At 38.4% G+C, this 14,790-nt stretch overlaps 1 protein-coding gene across 4 annotated transcripts in view; it reads right to left on the reverse strand.

The window, feature by feature from the left end:
• Window positions 1-14,790, reverse strand: part of ctnna2 (catenin (cadherin-associated protein), alpha 2) — a 267,738-nt gene that overhangs the window by 223,400 nt on the left and 29,548 nt on the right. For all 4 annotated transcript variants that reach the window (XM_020100468.2, XM_069530270.1, XM_069530272.1 and 1 more), the window contains exon 3: window positions 232-427. In XM_020100468.2, coding sequence (XP_019956027.2) covers window positions 232-427 — 196 coding nt within the window. The remainder of the gene's footprint in view (window positions 1-231; window positions 428-14,790) is intronic.

The following is a 14,790-nucleotide window of genomic DNA, read 5'->3' on the forward strand; positions in this document are numbered from 1 at the left end:
GGCTTCATCATATACTACACTATAGATCTAATATATGAGTCAGATATTGGTATGAGGAGGAGAAAAGCAATATTAACATCGCTGGGGGCGAAGAGAAATTACGAGACGTCTGGTGGCAAAAACACGAGGATATTTCACACTGACAATGCAGTTATCTGAACTGATCACAACAATATTATGATACAGCACAAGATCATAAAGTGTCTGCATGAGAACATTCATCAAGCTCACCTTGCTTACGAACATCCTCCACAGCAGCAATGAGCTCCTCTTTGAGGTCCTGGCTGTCTTTGGCGATCTGCTCACCCTTCTCCAGAAAGTTCTGGGTAGCCTGCTCAACAGACACCGCCAAGACGTGGGCTTTCTTGGAGCGGCCCTTCTTCTTACTCGATGGGCCTTTGTTGCTGGTATTCACCAGGGTGGTCACCTGTGCAACAGAGGAGAGCATTACAATCGATTGAATAACTTTTTGTGTACATAAACATACACAGATGAGCCAAAACATTAGGACCCGCATTATTTCTTTGACATTTCACCTCAACAGGATGGACTCTGCAAGAACGCTAAAGGTGCAGTATTTCAACATATCAGCTTCTTTTTGCACCTGTGTGTATGTTCATGTATTTTTTGTTGTGGTTTTGGAACCTGTAGTAAAGCATGACTGCATGAGTAGAACAGAAAATACAGATGACTCTTTTTATCCATGAAAAGGGATTCCACATTTATAATGACTCAATTCATTTAGAATGCTCTAAAGGTAAAGACACATGCCCAACTCTATAATTCATCAAGAATGGTGTCATACATCACACTGTTTTTACATTGCAAGAACAATGTAACTGTGAGTGTAAAATTTTGTCTGAGAATTTTTGTCAATAATTTGCTAAATTTCAGCTTTTCTGTATCAAGCCCCACTGCACAGAATCAATCAGATGTTGAGTTAGAAAACCAACACAATGAGCTGTTGATGTAAATGTAGTATAAGAGTTTAACATGTTTCTTTGGGAAAATGTTATAAAATACTTTCCATTAAAAATGCTTATTGTAGAGTCTTCTTCTTGAGAGCTATTGATTTTTCCCCACAGCAGACAGACAGTTGAAAAGATCACAAACAAAAGCATATGTGTGCAACATGATATCTTGCTTCATGGAATCAATGCAGTAATGTTTTCTCAGAGCCAGGACGGAATAAAGGAGCCATTTCAGATGAACACTCCTCTCTCATCCTCAGTCAAAGCTGAAATCTTTTGGCTAATCAGCAATCCCTTGGTAACTTTGAAGAACATGCAAGCCTCAGGGTGGAGAAATATATTTTAAGAGAATCAGGACACACACTGTCAGTTTGGTTTTGGCTTCATCAGGAAAAATAGTGTGAAAATAAAACATGTTCAAACTCTTAGGATTGAGCTACAATAAAAGTCAATAAAAATCATTATCATTCAACAAAAATGAACATTTCTAAGAAGGAATGATGTATTTTGAAAGTAACTGACAGAGAGGCTCATTTATGCTAAATGTTAGATACGTCCATACTCTGCGTTCATTTTGTCTGTATTTGTGTGTATCATCGGAAAGGAGAAGGAGCAGTACCACCAGATATCGTGGGGGGCAGTGTAGCCAATATTTCAAGCAAGAGGACCATAGGACACAAGAGATTTTGAGGTACGACTTTACGAGTTGGTAAGAAACAAGGCGGCTATATGATGTCACTTTGCTCAGGCTCAGAGCCAACCATGCCAACAAGAAGGACGCATGAAAATATGTGGGCAGTGGCGGTTTTTGTCATTTGACATGGACGCATCACTTCTTGTGTGTAAAGGCAGTAGAGAGAATCATTCAGAATCAAGCAATACATCAAACTACTTTAGCTTAAATGACTGATCACAAAACAGCACAAATCATTACTGCCACAAGTATAGGATCATTTCCACTGCTTGGAAATATGGGGATGACACCTTTGTTGGACAAAGTGACACATGACTGTGAAGTAGGACAGGATTGCTCATCACACATTTAAATCAGTTTGCTGTGGGACAATGAGTCTGACAACAGCTGAACTTCCACAATGGGGAGATATGATTAGTTTATAGAGCATATCAAAAGCTCTCTGCCTGAAAAGCTGCTAAGAGCAAAGTTATGTCCTGTCAAGGCTGCATCACTAAAGAGCTTCTATTCTGGAATATAAACTTTAATGATGTATGTCCTCACTCACAGTGGATTCAGGAATAAAGAGCTTTTATATTTTTGTCTAAACAGTACAATTTGTATTCATAGCTGCCTGAACTATAGACTTCTATACATCTATTTACCATCAACTCATCTGCCCAACATCACCTTACACAACTGAAAGTGTGCTCATTATGCAGTGCAAGGGCGTGCTTATTTCAATCTAAGTTTGTTGAATAAATAACTCATCATTATATTTACACATGAAAGCATGCATAAACCTGGGCACAAAGTGCCGCCGCCTCACAGGCAGAAGCTCTCCTATGTCTGCTGCCTACATACCAGCATTGTAGCACAACATTCAGTGACACACACAAACAAAAAGCACAATCCATCATTCACACACAAGCACAATCTACACAAATAAAGGCAGACTCCCTTTTCTTTTAAATTGTACCTCATATACAGCTCGAGGAGTTTTTGTTGTCCACAGTGAACTAATGGGTCCAGGCTGCTTTAGAAGCAGCCAGTGATGCGGAAATGTGATTTACATCTGTACACGCTCATTATGATTCCCATATCTTGTTCTAAACATCTGAATAACACAATATGCCTAAAACCAAAGTAGGCTTTTCCACCATGTTACATAGTATGCATTTGTGATACATGTGGTTTTGAGGCTAACTTAGATCCTAGATCCAAAACTCAGCTTGAGATTTGACACATCTACATTAAACAAATTGGTGTTCTTTATAGAAATATCACAACTTGGGTTTTTCATTTAGTACTTAAGAGACAATGAGAACAATGTGTTGGCAGTTTAAATGGCAAACCAACAGTCTTCTTATGTGTGAAAGTCTAATATTTGTGTTGACCCAAACATTCCCTTTGACCTCACTCCTACACAGACTTGGTTATGAACAAGAGTTTCTCTGGCTGTAGCTTTGTTGCAGATATACAGACATTGAATATAGCAAAGTTACACAAGTAAGAACAAGTAAGTAAGTTTACTGTAAACTTTAGATGCAGTGGTACGGATGTAGTTGCATGTGGCAGCCCCAGCATCTCTCATGTTTGCTTATAGAGATTAGTGGTCAGTATAAATTTCTAATTTATCTTGGCTGGATCATTGAGTTAATGCCTTCTTTAACTCATCCATGGAGACAATGAGAGCATACAGAGATATGTGTCTGCATGATTCATCTGCACTTTACCTATATTCATTAATACAGGGCTGAACTGTGGCATACACAAAGACAAGTTACAGCATGTGTCATGCAGCTTTCCACAGGGATTGAATGTCAAATCAGAGCTTGTGGACATGTTTTGACTTGAGAAGCTCCATGTATATTTAATTACGCCCACAATAACCTCACAGCATGCACTGGCTGATTCAACTTAGCTACCTTCATATAGATTTAACAGTGCTATTTTTATCTAAATATCTTCTTACCTCTGCATGCAGCTGCCCTGGCTGAGTATCAGTATAGATTAAGATACAGAATGCAGAAGATTCAGACAGAATATGATTAAAATGAGAACACACTTTAACTTTGAAGTTAATAGGTTACCATTTTAAAGTAATTATATGCTGCCTGACAATTAGCAGTAATATCTTGCCTTTCTTCTTATTTTAAGTGTTTTTTTAGTTATTCTTTATCAGTAGTACAATTTGTCTGCAGGGGGCATTCATGTGCTAAGTTCTGACTCGTAATTATTTAACAACTATTTATAGCTCTTTGAAAGGTTATTATTGGGCACTTTGAAAACTCACTGCTGACTAACAGACTTCCCGTCAACTGTTGAGAGCCACCATTGTAGCACATGCATAATCACTTTTCATTAGGTCTAAACCATAAAGACGGACGATTGAGCTGGAGTCTGTGAAGCAGCGATCAAGGAATGGAGCCTCAGTATCTACAGTAAGTCCTGCTGATACACATGCTTGACCAATCGCAAGTCAGTCTCAGCTGTCAATCATGATGTCCCACCCCATTTTAATATCAAACAGCTAATTAAATCTAAACTTACCAGAAAAAGATGTTGATCAGTGTGATAAGAACTACCTAAAAATAACTGACAACATAGTTGAGGAAACATATTAGTTTGGTCCATATCTGCTAACAGGTAGGGCGCAGGGTTTATAACTACAGTATAATGCAGGCAGCCACCAAGGGGTGATCAAGACACTGTGAGCTTTCATGACATCCATCTTTATATAATGTCTATGGTCTAAACCTTTAAATGTGATATTAGCTCTGTTACAACTATTCCTTTTTAAGATATAAAAGCAAGGATGGCGAAGAGCTGCTTTTCTTCCATATGCACAGACAGATAGCCAATGTGATGGAACTACATACAAGGGCAGAGCTTTACTGACACTTTTTTTGTGTGATGGTGACACATCCAAGTTTAATCACTCTTTCTGTGGGAAAGAGACACAGGATGTGACAAACAGCCTGGCTGTAACTTTTGGAAAATGCTCAGAACTGACAGCCATCAAGCCCATACTGGGCCGATCAAGAAAACAGGGAAAGAATGCTGCAACATGATGTAAGCATACAACACTTCAAGCAATGAGGGTGTTTGAAAGATAATGGCGTTGCTCCCAACAGTAATGTGAAGCTATGGTTAAATTTGTATGGTTTTCTACATTGTATTACATATAAAGACATTTTGCTTCCCAAACTTATCTTTGACTAAGAATTCACTCAGATAAATAAATAAATATAGTATGGGAATAGTTTTAAAAAGTGAACAAATGGGATTTAAAGACACATTTATCAACATCTGTTTTAGCAGTAATTGCTTTAAAGGTTCAGTGTGTAGACTTAAGCGATATCTAGAGGTGAACGTTCATGTTGCAGCGGAATACTCCTCATCTCACCCTCCCCTTCCCAACATGAAAGAGAACCTGTGGTGAACTTCAGTTATCATGACAACTCAAAAAGTTTTAGTTTGTCCAGTTTGGACGACAGTATAAAACATTTCAGCCTCCACAGAGAGGACCCCCCTCCATGTAAATATAAAGTATTTAGATATAAAGGGCCCATTCTATGATTAAGACAACAACAATTCATACAATTTACATGAAACACTAGCGAAAACATCACTAGAATATTTTATATTAAATTTCTGCCAAAAATTCCTTTCACCTAAATCTTACACACTGGACTTAAAGTAAACAGCCTGCAAGCTTTAATTAAGATACAATGATCAAATAACTTTATCTAACCTGAGTCATCTGTGTAACCTCAGACATAATCTGTAACTTCCTCCTCTATCGACACATGTGACCATTAAAAGGGAAAGTCGTACAGGATCAAACCCATGATACCACATGGTATTGTACCGTGGTATTGAGAAGTGCATGATTTTAATACAAACATGCAGGTTTCACTTTATAGCAGAAACAGAATAAAAAGTGAGCACATATGGATCATATTCATGTGGATCCCTCAGGAACGAGGTAAAAACAAAAGTAGTTTGTAGAAAGAAATTAAATGGAAGCACGATAATATTTGCATCAGGCATCCAAATGTTGCCTGATACATAACAAAATAAATCCAAAGTCTAGGCAAGGTAGACATGCCCTTTTCTGCCAGCTGGTAATTGGCCCCAGCCAAGCCCATTTATCGTGTGAATTAGCAGCATTGCTCGGATTTTATGCAAGACCACACAGGGGTTATTTCCATACAGCCACAAGTAATGTTGTTCTCTCAGCTAAAGCTTTGAATACTCAGACATAACAATCTTTATGATGTAGACTGTCCTATATATAATGTGTAGAGCTATGTTTCAGTAAAACAAATTAGTGTTGGAGTTTGACCAGTTAATAGATCGATATCATTGGAACTATCAGTTGTGAAAAAAAGAGTTGCTCTAAAGGGGTGGTGAAGTTATTTATGCAATATGTTTGCAAAAATAAAATAAAATAATGATGAGGTGCAGTGCAAACTTTACTGCAGCAAAGTTAGCATATCAAAAGCCTGCTGCAATATGCACAATCATTCGGGAGCTTGCTCGCTGACTTTCTTATCTGTGTGTGTGTGTGAGAGAGACAGAGCGAGCGAGAGAGAAAAAGACAGACAGACAGGCAGAAGGGGGGGTGAGAATCATACAGAGATCAGCTTATATTTCCATTTGCTCTATAACTGAAGAGATAAATTACAGTAGTATTCCTGTTCATGTCATAGGCACTTGTAGTATACAGCTAGCTTGTGTTCCACCACGGCAGAGTACTTTTGTTGTCACATTTTTCTTGTGCTGAATTAACTGTCCCTGCTACTGCAAAACTGTAAAGTACAGCAACAAGCCTGCAGGCTGCTGGGCTCATATAGTGTGAGGCATCTAGCAGTTTTCCATCATCAACCGAAGCATGTCCGACTCCATTTATTTCTCACACCTTTGCCATCAGCCTTGACGTTTCTGCCAGAACTCATTAGCTTCGCCCCCACCTTTAAATCCTGCTTGAGAATGCAGGATTATATGCGCCGACTCAAATATGGAAGCTTGCTGCTGATTGGATATCAAAGATTTAAGCCTCACTGGACACTGAAATATTACACTGAAATGTTATTGAACAAAACTCATCCTTAAAAAAAAAGGCAGAGGTGTTATCACAGTTTGTTATATCTGCAGTGCTGTATCAGCAACCATTGTTCTACAACCTCCAGGCTTAGACAAAAAACAATTACCAGGTAATACATAAGTGATTATGCTGCAGCAATAGTGCAGATAACCTTTCCTTCAGGCATAAAAAGTTGTTGTGCCTTGCCCTCCTGTTTTATTGCTGATCAATAGTATTAAATGTCATGTGCCCTTTCCCCTCCAGAGCACTGGCCAGTGGTCTCTGTACTCAGTAGTAATTCCCTGTGGCTCTGCGTAGCCATTCAATTTTCCGCCTTCAGCCTCTGAGACTCACATCCAACAGATGAGTGATGCGCTTTAACTGTTGAACATTAGGAAGAGGTGTGTGCATATGTGTGTGTGTGAAGCCAGGTACAAACACTCATGCATGATCACGCATGCACAGATTCTGTTAACCTCTGACTCCCTCCTACATTTAGTGATATACATAACTCTGCCTGTTGAATAATTGATAAGGCCATTTATGCCCATGTGTAAAGTGCATAATGTGGGTAAATGCTCAGGGGACAAAAGCAAGGGGTCCTCTATGTTTTTCCGACTGAGTGGAAATCAGCACCCCAGCTCTGAGGGACTATATAAAACTGTTTGCACAAGGTAGCTGCTGTTATGGCTTCGAGCCACATTACACACTGGGAGATCACCAAGTCACAATGTATAAACAACACAACAATACTGACTGCTTAATCTCCATCAAACTCATCCACCTGCACACATACTACACACAGCAAAGACAATTATAGATAAAAAGTTGCTACTACTCGCATTTATAATGGCATGGAAAACATGCTGTCTAGTACATATTTACACATAAATATTATAAACTGCATAGTACCTGGTTATGAACAGCTCTGTAGTCCTATATGCCGCAGAGCTGATAAAAATGCATCCTAGACTTTTTAAACTAAAAGCTGAGCTATATCATATCCCTTCTTAAAATATATTTTGAAGTTAACAAGTCGTGAAGTGCAAAGCAGTAGGGATTAGTGGGCATTAACACTGGTACCTGAATGGGCTTCTGGGTGGCAAAGAAGAAGGTTTGAAAGTTGACATGCTCTGACATTCTCAACCATGTCACCACAAAACCCCTGGAAGAACAAGCCCATGAATGAGAGGCATAGTGCAATACTATAATGGATATTAAGGGGGATAAAAAGATAAAACAACAGATTTGTCCCGTTTCACTACGATTATGCTAATATGGCCCCACCCCTGCTCCCCGTCTTCCCATTCTCACAGCTCACCTGCAGCTGAGGAGCTACTAAGCCACACCCAAAAGTTGACAGGATTGGTGTCTTGTGACATCACAAACCCTGGCTGTTTAATCGGTTTTTATTTTTCATTATGGCATTGGTTTAAGGCATGGTTACACACATGCAAAAGCAGGCAAATGATAATTACCTGCCAGGGCAAATTACATATAATCCAAGGGGGTCATTGCTATTGGTTGAGGCTTTGACGTCACTTGTCAAACTTCACCAAATTTTAATTAGTGAGGCAACACTTTAGATTTGCTTCACGAAAGAAAGTGAATGTTTTACTCGCCCCCTTGCTCGCACAGAATGGAATTGAAAGGGAGGTGGAGGTTTGTTACTGCTCCATATGTGACCATGCCCTTAGAAATACACAGCCATGGCAGTGACTGATAATTTCACTCCAAATATGTCTTTTATAATGTTATCATGTTCAAAAACTTTTCACCAGTTGGGGACTTTGTTTTTTCTAGCATTTTAAAGGGATATCTGGATTCTTCATTCCTAATTTTTTTTACAAGAAGACGTTATCTGCAATAATAATGCTCACAAATTGACAGTTTCCCCCATAATGCTTCGTCATTAGTAAACCTCTTATTCTGTTTTCCTACACTCCTGTTTGATCCTCCCACTCTTTCATTATAATCCTCACCTCAGATGTCTTTTTGCACTCTATGACGTTGCTTCACTCATTTATGAGGCACGACTGAACATTTTTGATTCACGGTTGATAGAGCCGAACAGGATAAATAATTTTTTGTTTTTTTTTCAGTTGGGCAATGTTTTGAACTACTTTATGCTTTGTAAGGACAATTTGCACCAATTTTAAAATTGTCCCAAAGCTTCCGCAGAGCCCAACGTAGGAGCCAAACTCTGGATCTGAATAACTACCTGAAAATACCATTCATCAAGTGTGCAAAAAAGTAAATGATTAGTCCTTGAGGAACTGCTCTAAGGAAAACAAAACAACACAAGCACAAATTTGCTTTTGAAATAGATGTGCAACCCAAGCCAATTTCTTTCTTTTCAAATATGAAATGTGTGCTTCAAATCTTTAACCTCCAGTAAATTACACAAAGTTTGTGTTACAAGTTTTCATTTTATTCAGTGAAAGTGCCAATGAATCATCATTTGACATTTGCACACCTGGTGGTTTTTCACAAAATCTTCAGAACAAATGGGAAAAGTAGATGCAGTGTATGCCCATCTGAAATGTTGCTTACTTCAAAGACGAACCACATAAAAGCTGTCTGAGCCCGCATTCTGCAATGGCTATTATAACAGTACAATAAGGTTTTGAATTTAAATAATATTTTACAGATGAGATAACAGAAATTGTGTATATCTGAAGCATTGACATCTCTGTCTGTCCTCTCAACGGTACATCAACATCTTCACCACCAACTAAGCCTGTGAATGTCCAGCCTCCTATCATCAAGAAAGAGGACTCTTTCCAACTGCATGTTTTAATGTATCTGATGTTAATATGGAGGCGACCACACCAATTCTGCTGCTGCCATAACACACACTGGAGGATGTCACATAAAATCTTTTCTCAGCTTGGGGTCCTCTGTCAGATCACACAACCCATGAATTTTACTATGGCTGTTAATGTGATAATGTAAACTCTTTTAATATCAAAATACGTATATAGTGTTGTCAATTTAATATTAGGAAATTCAAGAAAAGATCCTTCCATGTACACAAACACAAGATTGATGTTAAAAATCTCAAAGAACTGCATGTTGTACAGGACAGTCTGTACATTCCCACTCATGACAGTAAAATGAGTAAAATACACCAATTCAGACCTGAAGAGGCCTTTTACATGAGAGGTGACACATCTTCAAGAAACACAGGCAGTTCCAGTAGCCTATATGTAAACTTTTGCAACTCCTGAAAATACAATGACCTGAATGACTGAGAATCCTCACAGATAAACACCAATTAGCTTGACAGTAAGTTAGGTTACTTCAACGTCTTACGAGCAGTGTATTGGATAGCAACTGTAAACACAGCAGTTACCTTGGTTTGCACTTTAATATTTTGGAAAAATTAAATTAATGAATCACAAATAAAACAAAATCAGGTATAATAAAAAATACCTCCAATACAGACAGTACCTCATGAAGGCAAGCTAGTAAGTTAAGTTTAAAATCTGCCAGACAGTCTTTGCTTGGCCCCTGATCCGACAAATGGCTGAATGTAAAAGCGTCAGTTAAACATGAAAAGTTAAATAAAACTGGTCCACTCATGGTTGCTACCAGCAACAGAACATTGAGCTGAAACAAGCTGCTGGAATCAAGATATTCAGGTTGTGTTCAGAACCAAGCTGAAAAATAAGCGATTTGTCAGTCATGGTCTGGAATAAAGACTAAAGATCAAGAAAATGAGGGTATCAAGCCTTATTCACTTGACTTGGGTTGTTAAACCAAGATTCTATCTATGCAAGTCATGGGACAACATTTTTAAAAAAGGGGCCTGTTCAGCCCTGTGCAACAAAATTGATGTAATTACCCAAATAATCTACTCAACAATGGGCAACAGGGAACGATAGCAAAACTTAATTATGAACAATAAAAAGCTAATAAAGAGGAGACAACTACAGGGAGCGCTGAAGACAAAAGCAGTCTGAAGGTTGAACTTGGCAAGTCACTTATTCATAAAAAAAGTTTTTCATCATTTTTCTATTCAGTAAAATAATAACAGCGTTCATCAAGTTATCTCAGATTTGGACTGGAGGACAGCCATGTGGAGAAAAGTAATAGAAAGAAACTTTCAAAAACACAAATACATAAAAGCTTGGATCAAGAAACATGTTTCAATTACATCTGTGGTGATGTTGCTCAAAGACAAATGTGCAGACAACCAGAATCTGAGATTATCTGTCGGCTTCTTTAACTTTCATCGACTTCCTCTCTTATGCTTCATCGCCTTCGTCTCTCTCTCTTGCATTCTTACATTCACACAACAGAGCAGGGGGAGATGGACCCCTGCTGGCTCACTGTCAGAAGCCTGTGATTATTCCACACGGATCAGCTGTATTCCACTCATATATCTGCTCAGCATCTTTACAGGATAGGCCGTGTGGCATTATGTCACAGTCACTGTCACTCCAGGATGCTTGTGTGGTGTAAGAGTGGCGTATGTGTTGGTTAACAAAATGTCTTGTGAGGCAGATGTGAACGGATTCCCCATTGGTGAACAAAATTCATCCAAAGGTGCCTGGTTAACCGATGACCAGACATCACAGGGCAGACTGACCTTGGACTCTCCTCTGCTGCTTCCACAGCTCTGAGGGTTGAGACAGGCATTATTCATGCATATGGAAATGGTCTCACAATTGCTCACTCATTAATATACTGTATGTTTCAATACTAGGGAATAAGTGCTTTTGATGGGGTAAAATAAGTTTATTGAAAACTACAGAAATAAAGGCTGGTAACTAAAAAGAGATTAAATGAACAAAACAGAATAAAAAAAGGAATTATATAATGAATATATTGTATAACTAATCTTGACTCCTTGAAATTCTTCAATTTATTATACAATCAATTCAATTAAATTCAGATTTCAAACAAAAAAAAAAGGTTTTGAGGATGTGCTTGATGTATCTAGATAATTACACTTTATTTAATGTATAACAAAATGAATATGGGCTTTTATTTATGGGCTCAATGGTTGCTGTCACACTATTGTATTAAAATTATTATAAACCAATGCGTTTCAATTTCTTGTGATATATGCCAAATGTCTGCTTAAAAATAACTGACGACTTTTGCTTTGAAAAAAGTATATTAAAGTATGCTGCTATGTTTGATACTTTACTGAATATTTCATCAGAACATCTACTGAAATGTGGGAATGTAAAACCTTTTGATTTGTTTACATAAGAAGAGAAGATTGTTTTCCTCTTTTTCGGTCTGATGATGAAAGAAGTATTTTTGAGCTTTAGCTTTGATGACAGCGACATCATAGAAGGTGTGCCCCTCAAACAGTATGTGTTTTCACTCAGAAACCACGACATTGTAATGCAGAGTCATATGCAGGTCACGTTAAATCCAACCCAAGCATTTAGGACACGCACTTCATACATACATCCATTCATTACTACAACTGGCCAAATCTTTGGTGACCATCAGTTACCTTCAGTACAGATCATGTGTTTACATCATCAGTATGAAAACATCAGACATAGTAACACAGCAGAAGTGTCAATAAGCTTTTTAAACTCAGTGTGTTTACTACTTACATCCTAATTATTTCACATATTTACGTTCACATCTTTACTTATTTTAGTAAAAATAGAAATTGAATTCAAGGCGTGCATATTCATATGATAGATGACATCTGGACATGTCCCAGTGGGGAAAGCACGAGTGCAAATAATACAATTAAACTGAACCGAAATGAATTACATTTATTGTGTGTGTGCGATTTACTGTTACACTGTCATGGCTTACTCACATTTACGTTTAGGGTTAACATTGTTTACTTATTAACTTCAGTGGCCATGAATAATATGCTCTACATCATACAAAAGCAAAGTCACAATTGTTTTTTGACTACAGGGCATAATGGCTGGTTGAGTTTGTGCCTGGAAGAACAATTCTGCAAACAGAAAGGTTGTGTTTCCGAGGCAATGGTTTTCTGACGTGGGATATTTTCTATGGCAGAACAGCAGAGAGTGCAAAAGAGTGGGTAACACGCATCTGTGCATGGCGGCTGTTCAGATCCCTGGGGCAAGCCATATGCTGACATAGCAAGGTGTCAAAAGAGAGAGCCCAAAGAAAGTGTGTTTCACGAGATCCAGGACTGACCCGGGGCTCTGGCAGAGGTAATGAGGACACAGAAGCTAACAGGGGGAGCTCTGCGTAACGACACAGCTCTCATCTTCATCATATTATTGAATAAAAATAAAGTTACATTACTATCTTATTATCACCTTTCTCAGGCCACTGTATTGTTTTTTTTTTTTGTGTGTGTGTCGACACTAAATGTGTACACACCACAGTAGAAGAAAGAATAATAAACACAGAAAGGGAGAGTAAATCTATAAATCATACATGTGTGTGAGCCGCAAACATTTGTGTTAGATAAAATAAACATAACTGTGCACTGGTTTTCAACATCATGTTCCCAGCAGTCTGATCAACGGCATATATCAAAAACTAACTGTTGTACAAAGTTCAAATAACTTATGGAGTGTTGAGAAATATTTTGTTCACCTTTCCATATTGAGTCATATTTGGATCAATATGTTTTATGAGTTAATTCAGCAACAGCTGCAATCTTTGTATTTATTTATGGTCTAACTGACAATTAAAGACATTTTATAATGGAGGCAGTAGCTCAGTCCATGGCGACTTGGCTTGGGAACCGGAGGGTGGCCAGTTCAAGTCCAGCATGGACGGAAGTTGGAGAGTTCACCTCCTGGGCACTGCCGAGGTGCCCTTGAGCAAGGCACCGAACCCCCAAATTGCTCCCAGGGCGCCTTCATGGCTGCCCACTGTTCCGTGTGTGGTCACTGTGTGGATTGTGTTCCGTGTGTTCCGTGTGTGCTCCGTTCACACGGATGGGCTAAATACAGAGGTCAAATTTCCCCATGTTTGCATGTTGCATGCTGTGTGTGGGACCATAAAGAGGAATCTTAATCTTAATCATTTATTACTGTTTATTAACCTACATAATATTTTATCTTAGGTTGTAAAGATTTCACAGATCACAGTCTATCAAAAAGAATTTAAGTAAAAGCAAACTTTGAAAACAGTGTTGCACAATAGAGAGGAACATTACACAGCATGCTGTTCACTTCAAGTAAACTCCTAATGAATAAACAATAATTGTTCTGTTAAACATCATGCAAGGCATAAAGGCCAACAAAGATAAAAGCATTCACAGGGGAGCAGGTGTGTGAGCCAACAGAAACATCAGAGAACTAAGAAAATGTCACAAAATCACGGGAGGCAGGAGAATCAGCTGATCCAGCTGTCGAGGTGCACAGATGTGTCACACATTACATGCATTACATACTGATACTAAATGTTTATTGAGGCTCAATGTAACTTAAACTTTTAATTAATTAAACTGCATATTAAATTACCTTAGATCTAAGTTTCCAACACTGCCTGGTGGTTTTCTCATTATTACAAACTTCAGTGGAACTATAACATTGTCAAAAACAACATCTTGGAAAAAATCATCATCATTAACCCCTGGCATCACATTATCCTAAAACCAAACTCTCATCCTGACAGGATGTTGCTATTTTTCCAGCTAAGTCCTTCCCCTGCTTTGCCCTCGATCTTAAATTAAGGATTGCTTGCTGTAACATGGCAAGTGTCCGACGAGGAGCATGCCAGGAGAAGCAGGGGTTCCAGAGAGCCTTTGAACATCGCTGCCTCTCACAGGGTTCAAAGCCTCTTCAAAATACTGTCATCCAAATTCAAACAAGGAATAGAAAAAAGTACAAAGAATGGAGGACTCCAACATCTCCAAATCTAGAGAGATTGTTCCCTTCTTTTTCAGCTCATAGTTTTCACAACTGTAGTGAAAGATGTACTAACATGACCACAACAATGCTCTGTATAACCTGAAAATGTACTGCAATCTGGAAAAGTATTATCTTCAAATAACATTAAAGTGGATGTGCTTCAATAACAAATAAATCAATAAGGTTATAGCTGCATAAACGGTTGTTTCTGAGATAATCCAAAGTTATTAA

The sequence above is a fragment of the Paralichthys olivaceus genome, chromosome 8 (genome assembly GCF_024713975.1).
Source record: "Paralichthys olivaceus isolate ysfri-2021 chromosome 8, ASM2471397v2, whole genome shotgun sequence".
In the NCBI taxonomy this organism is placed as follows: domain Eukaryota; kingdom Metazoa; phylum Chordata; class Actinopteri; order Pleuronectiformes; family Paralichthyidae; genus Paralichthys; species Paralichthys olivaceus.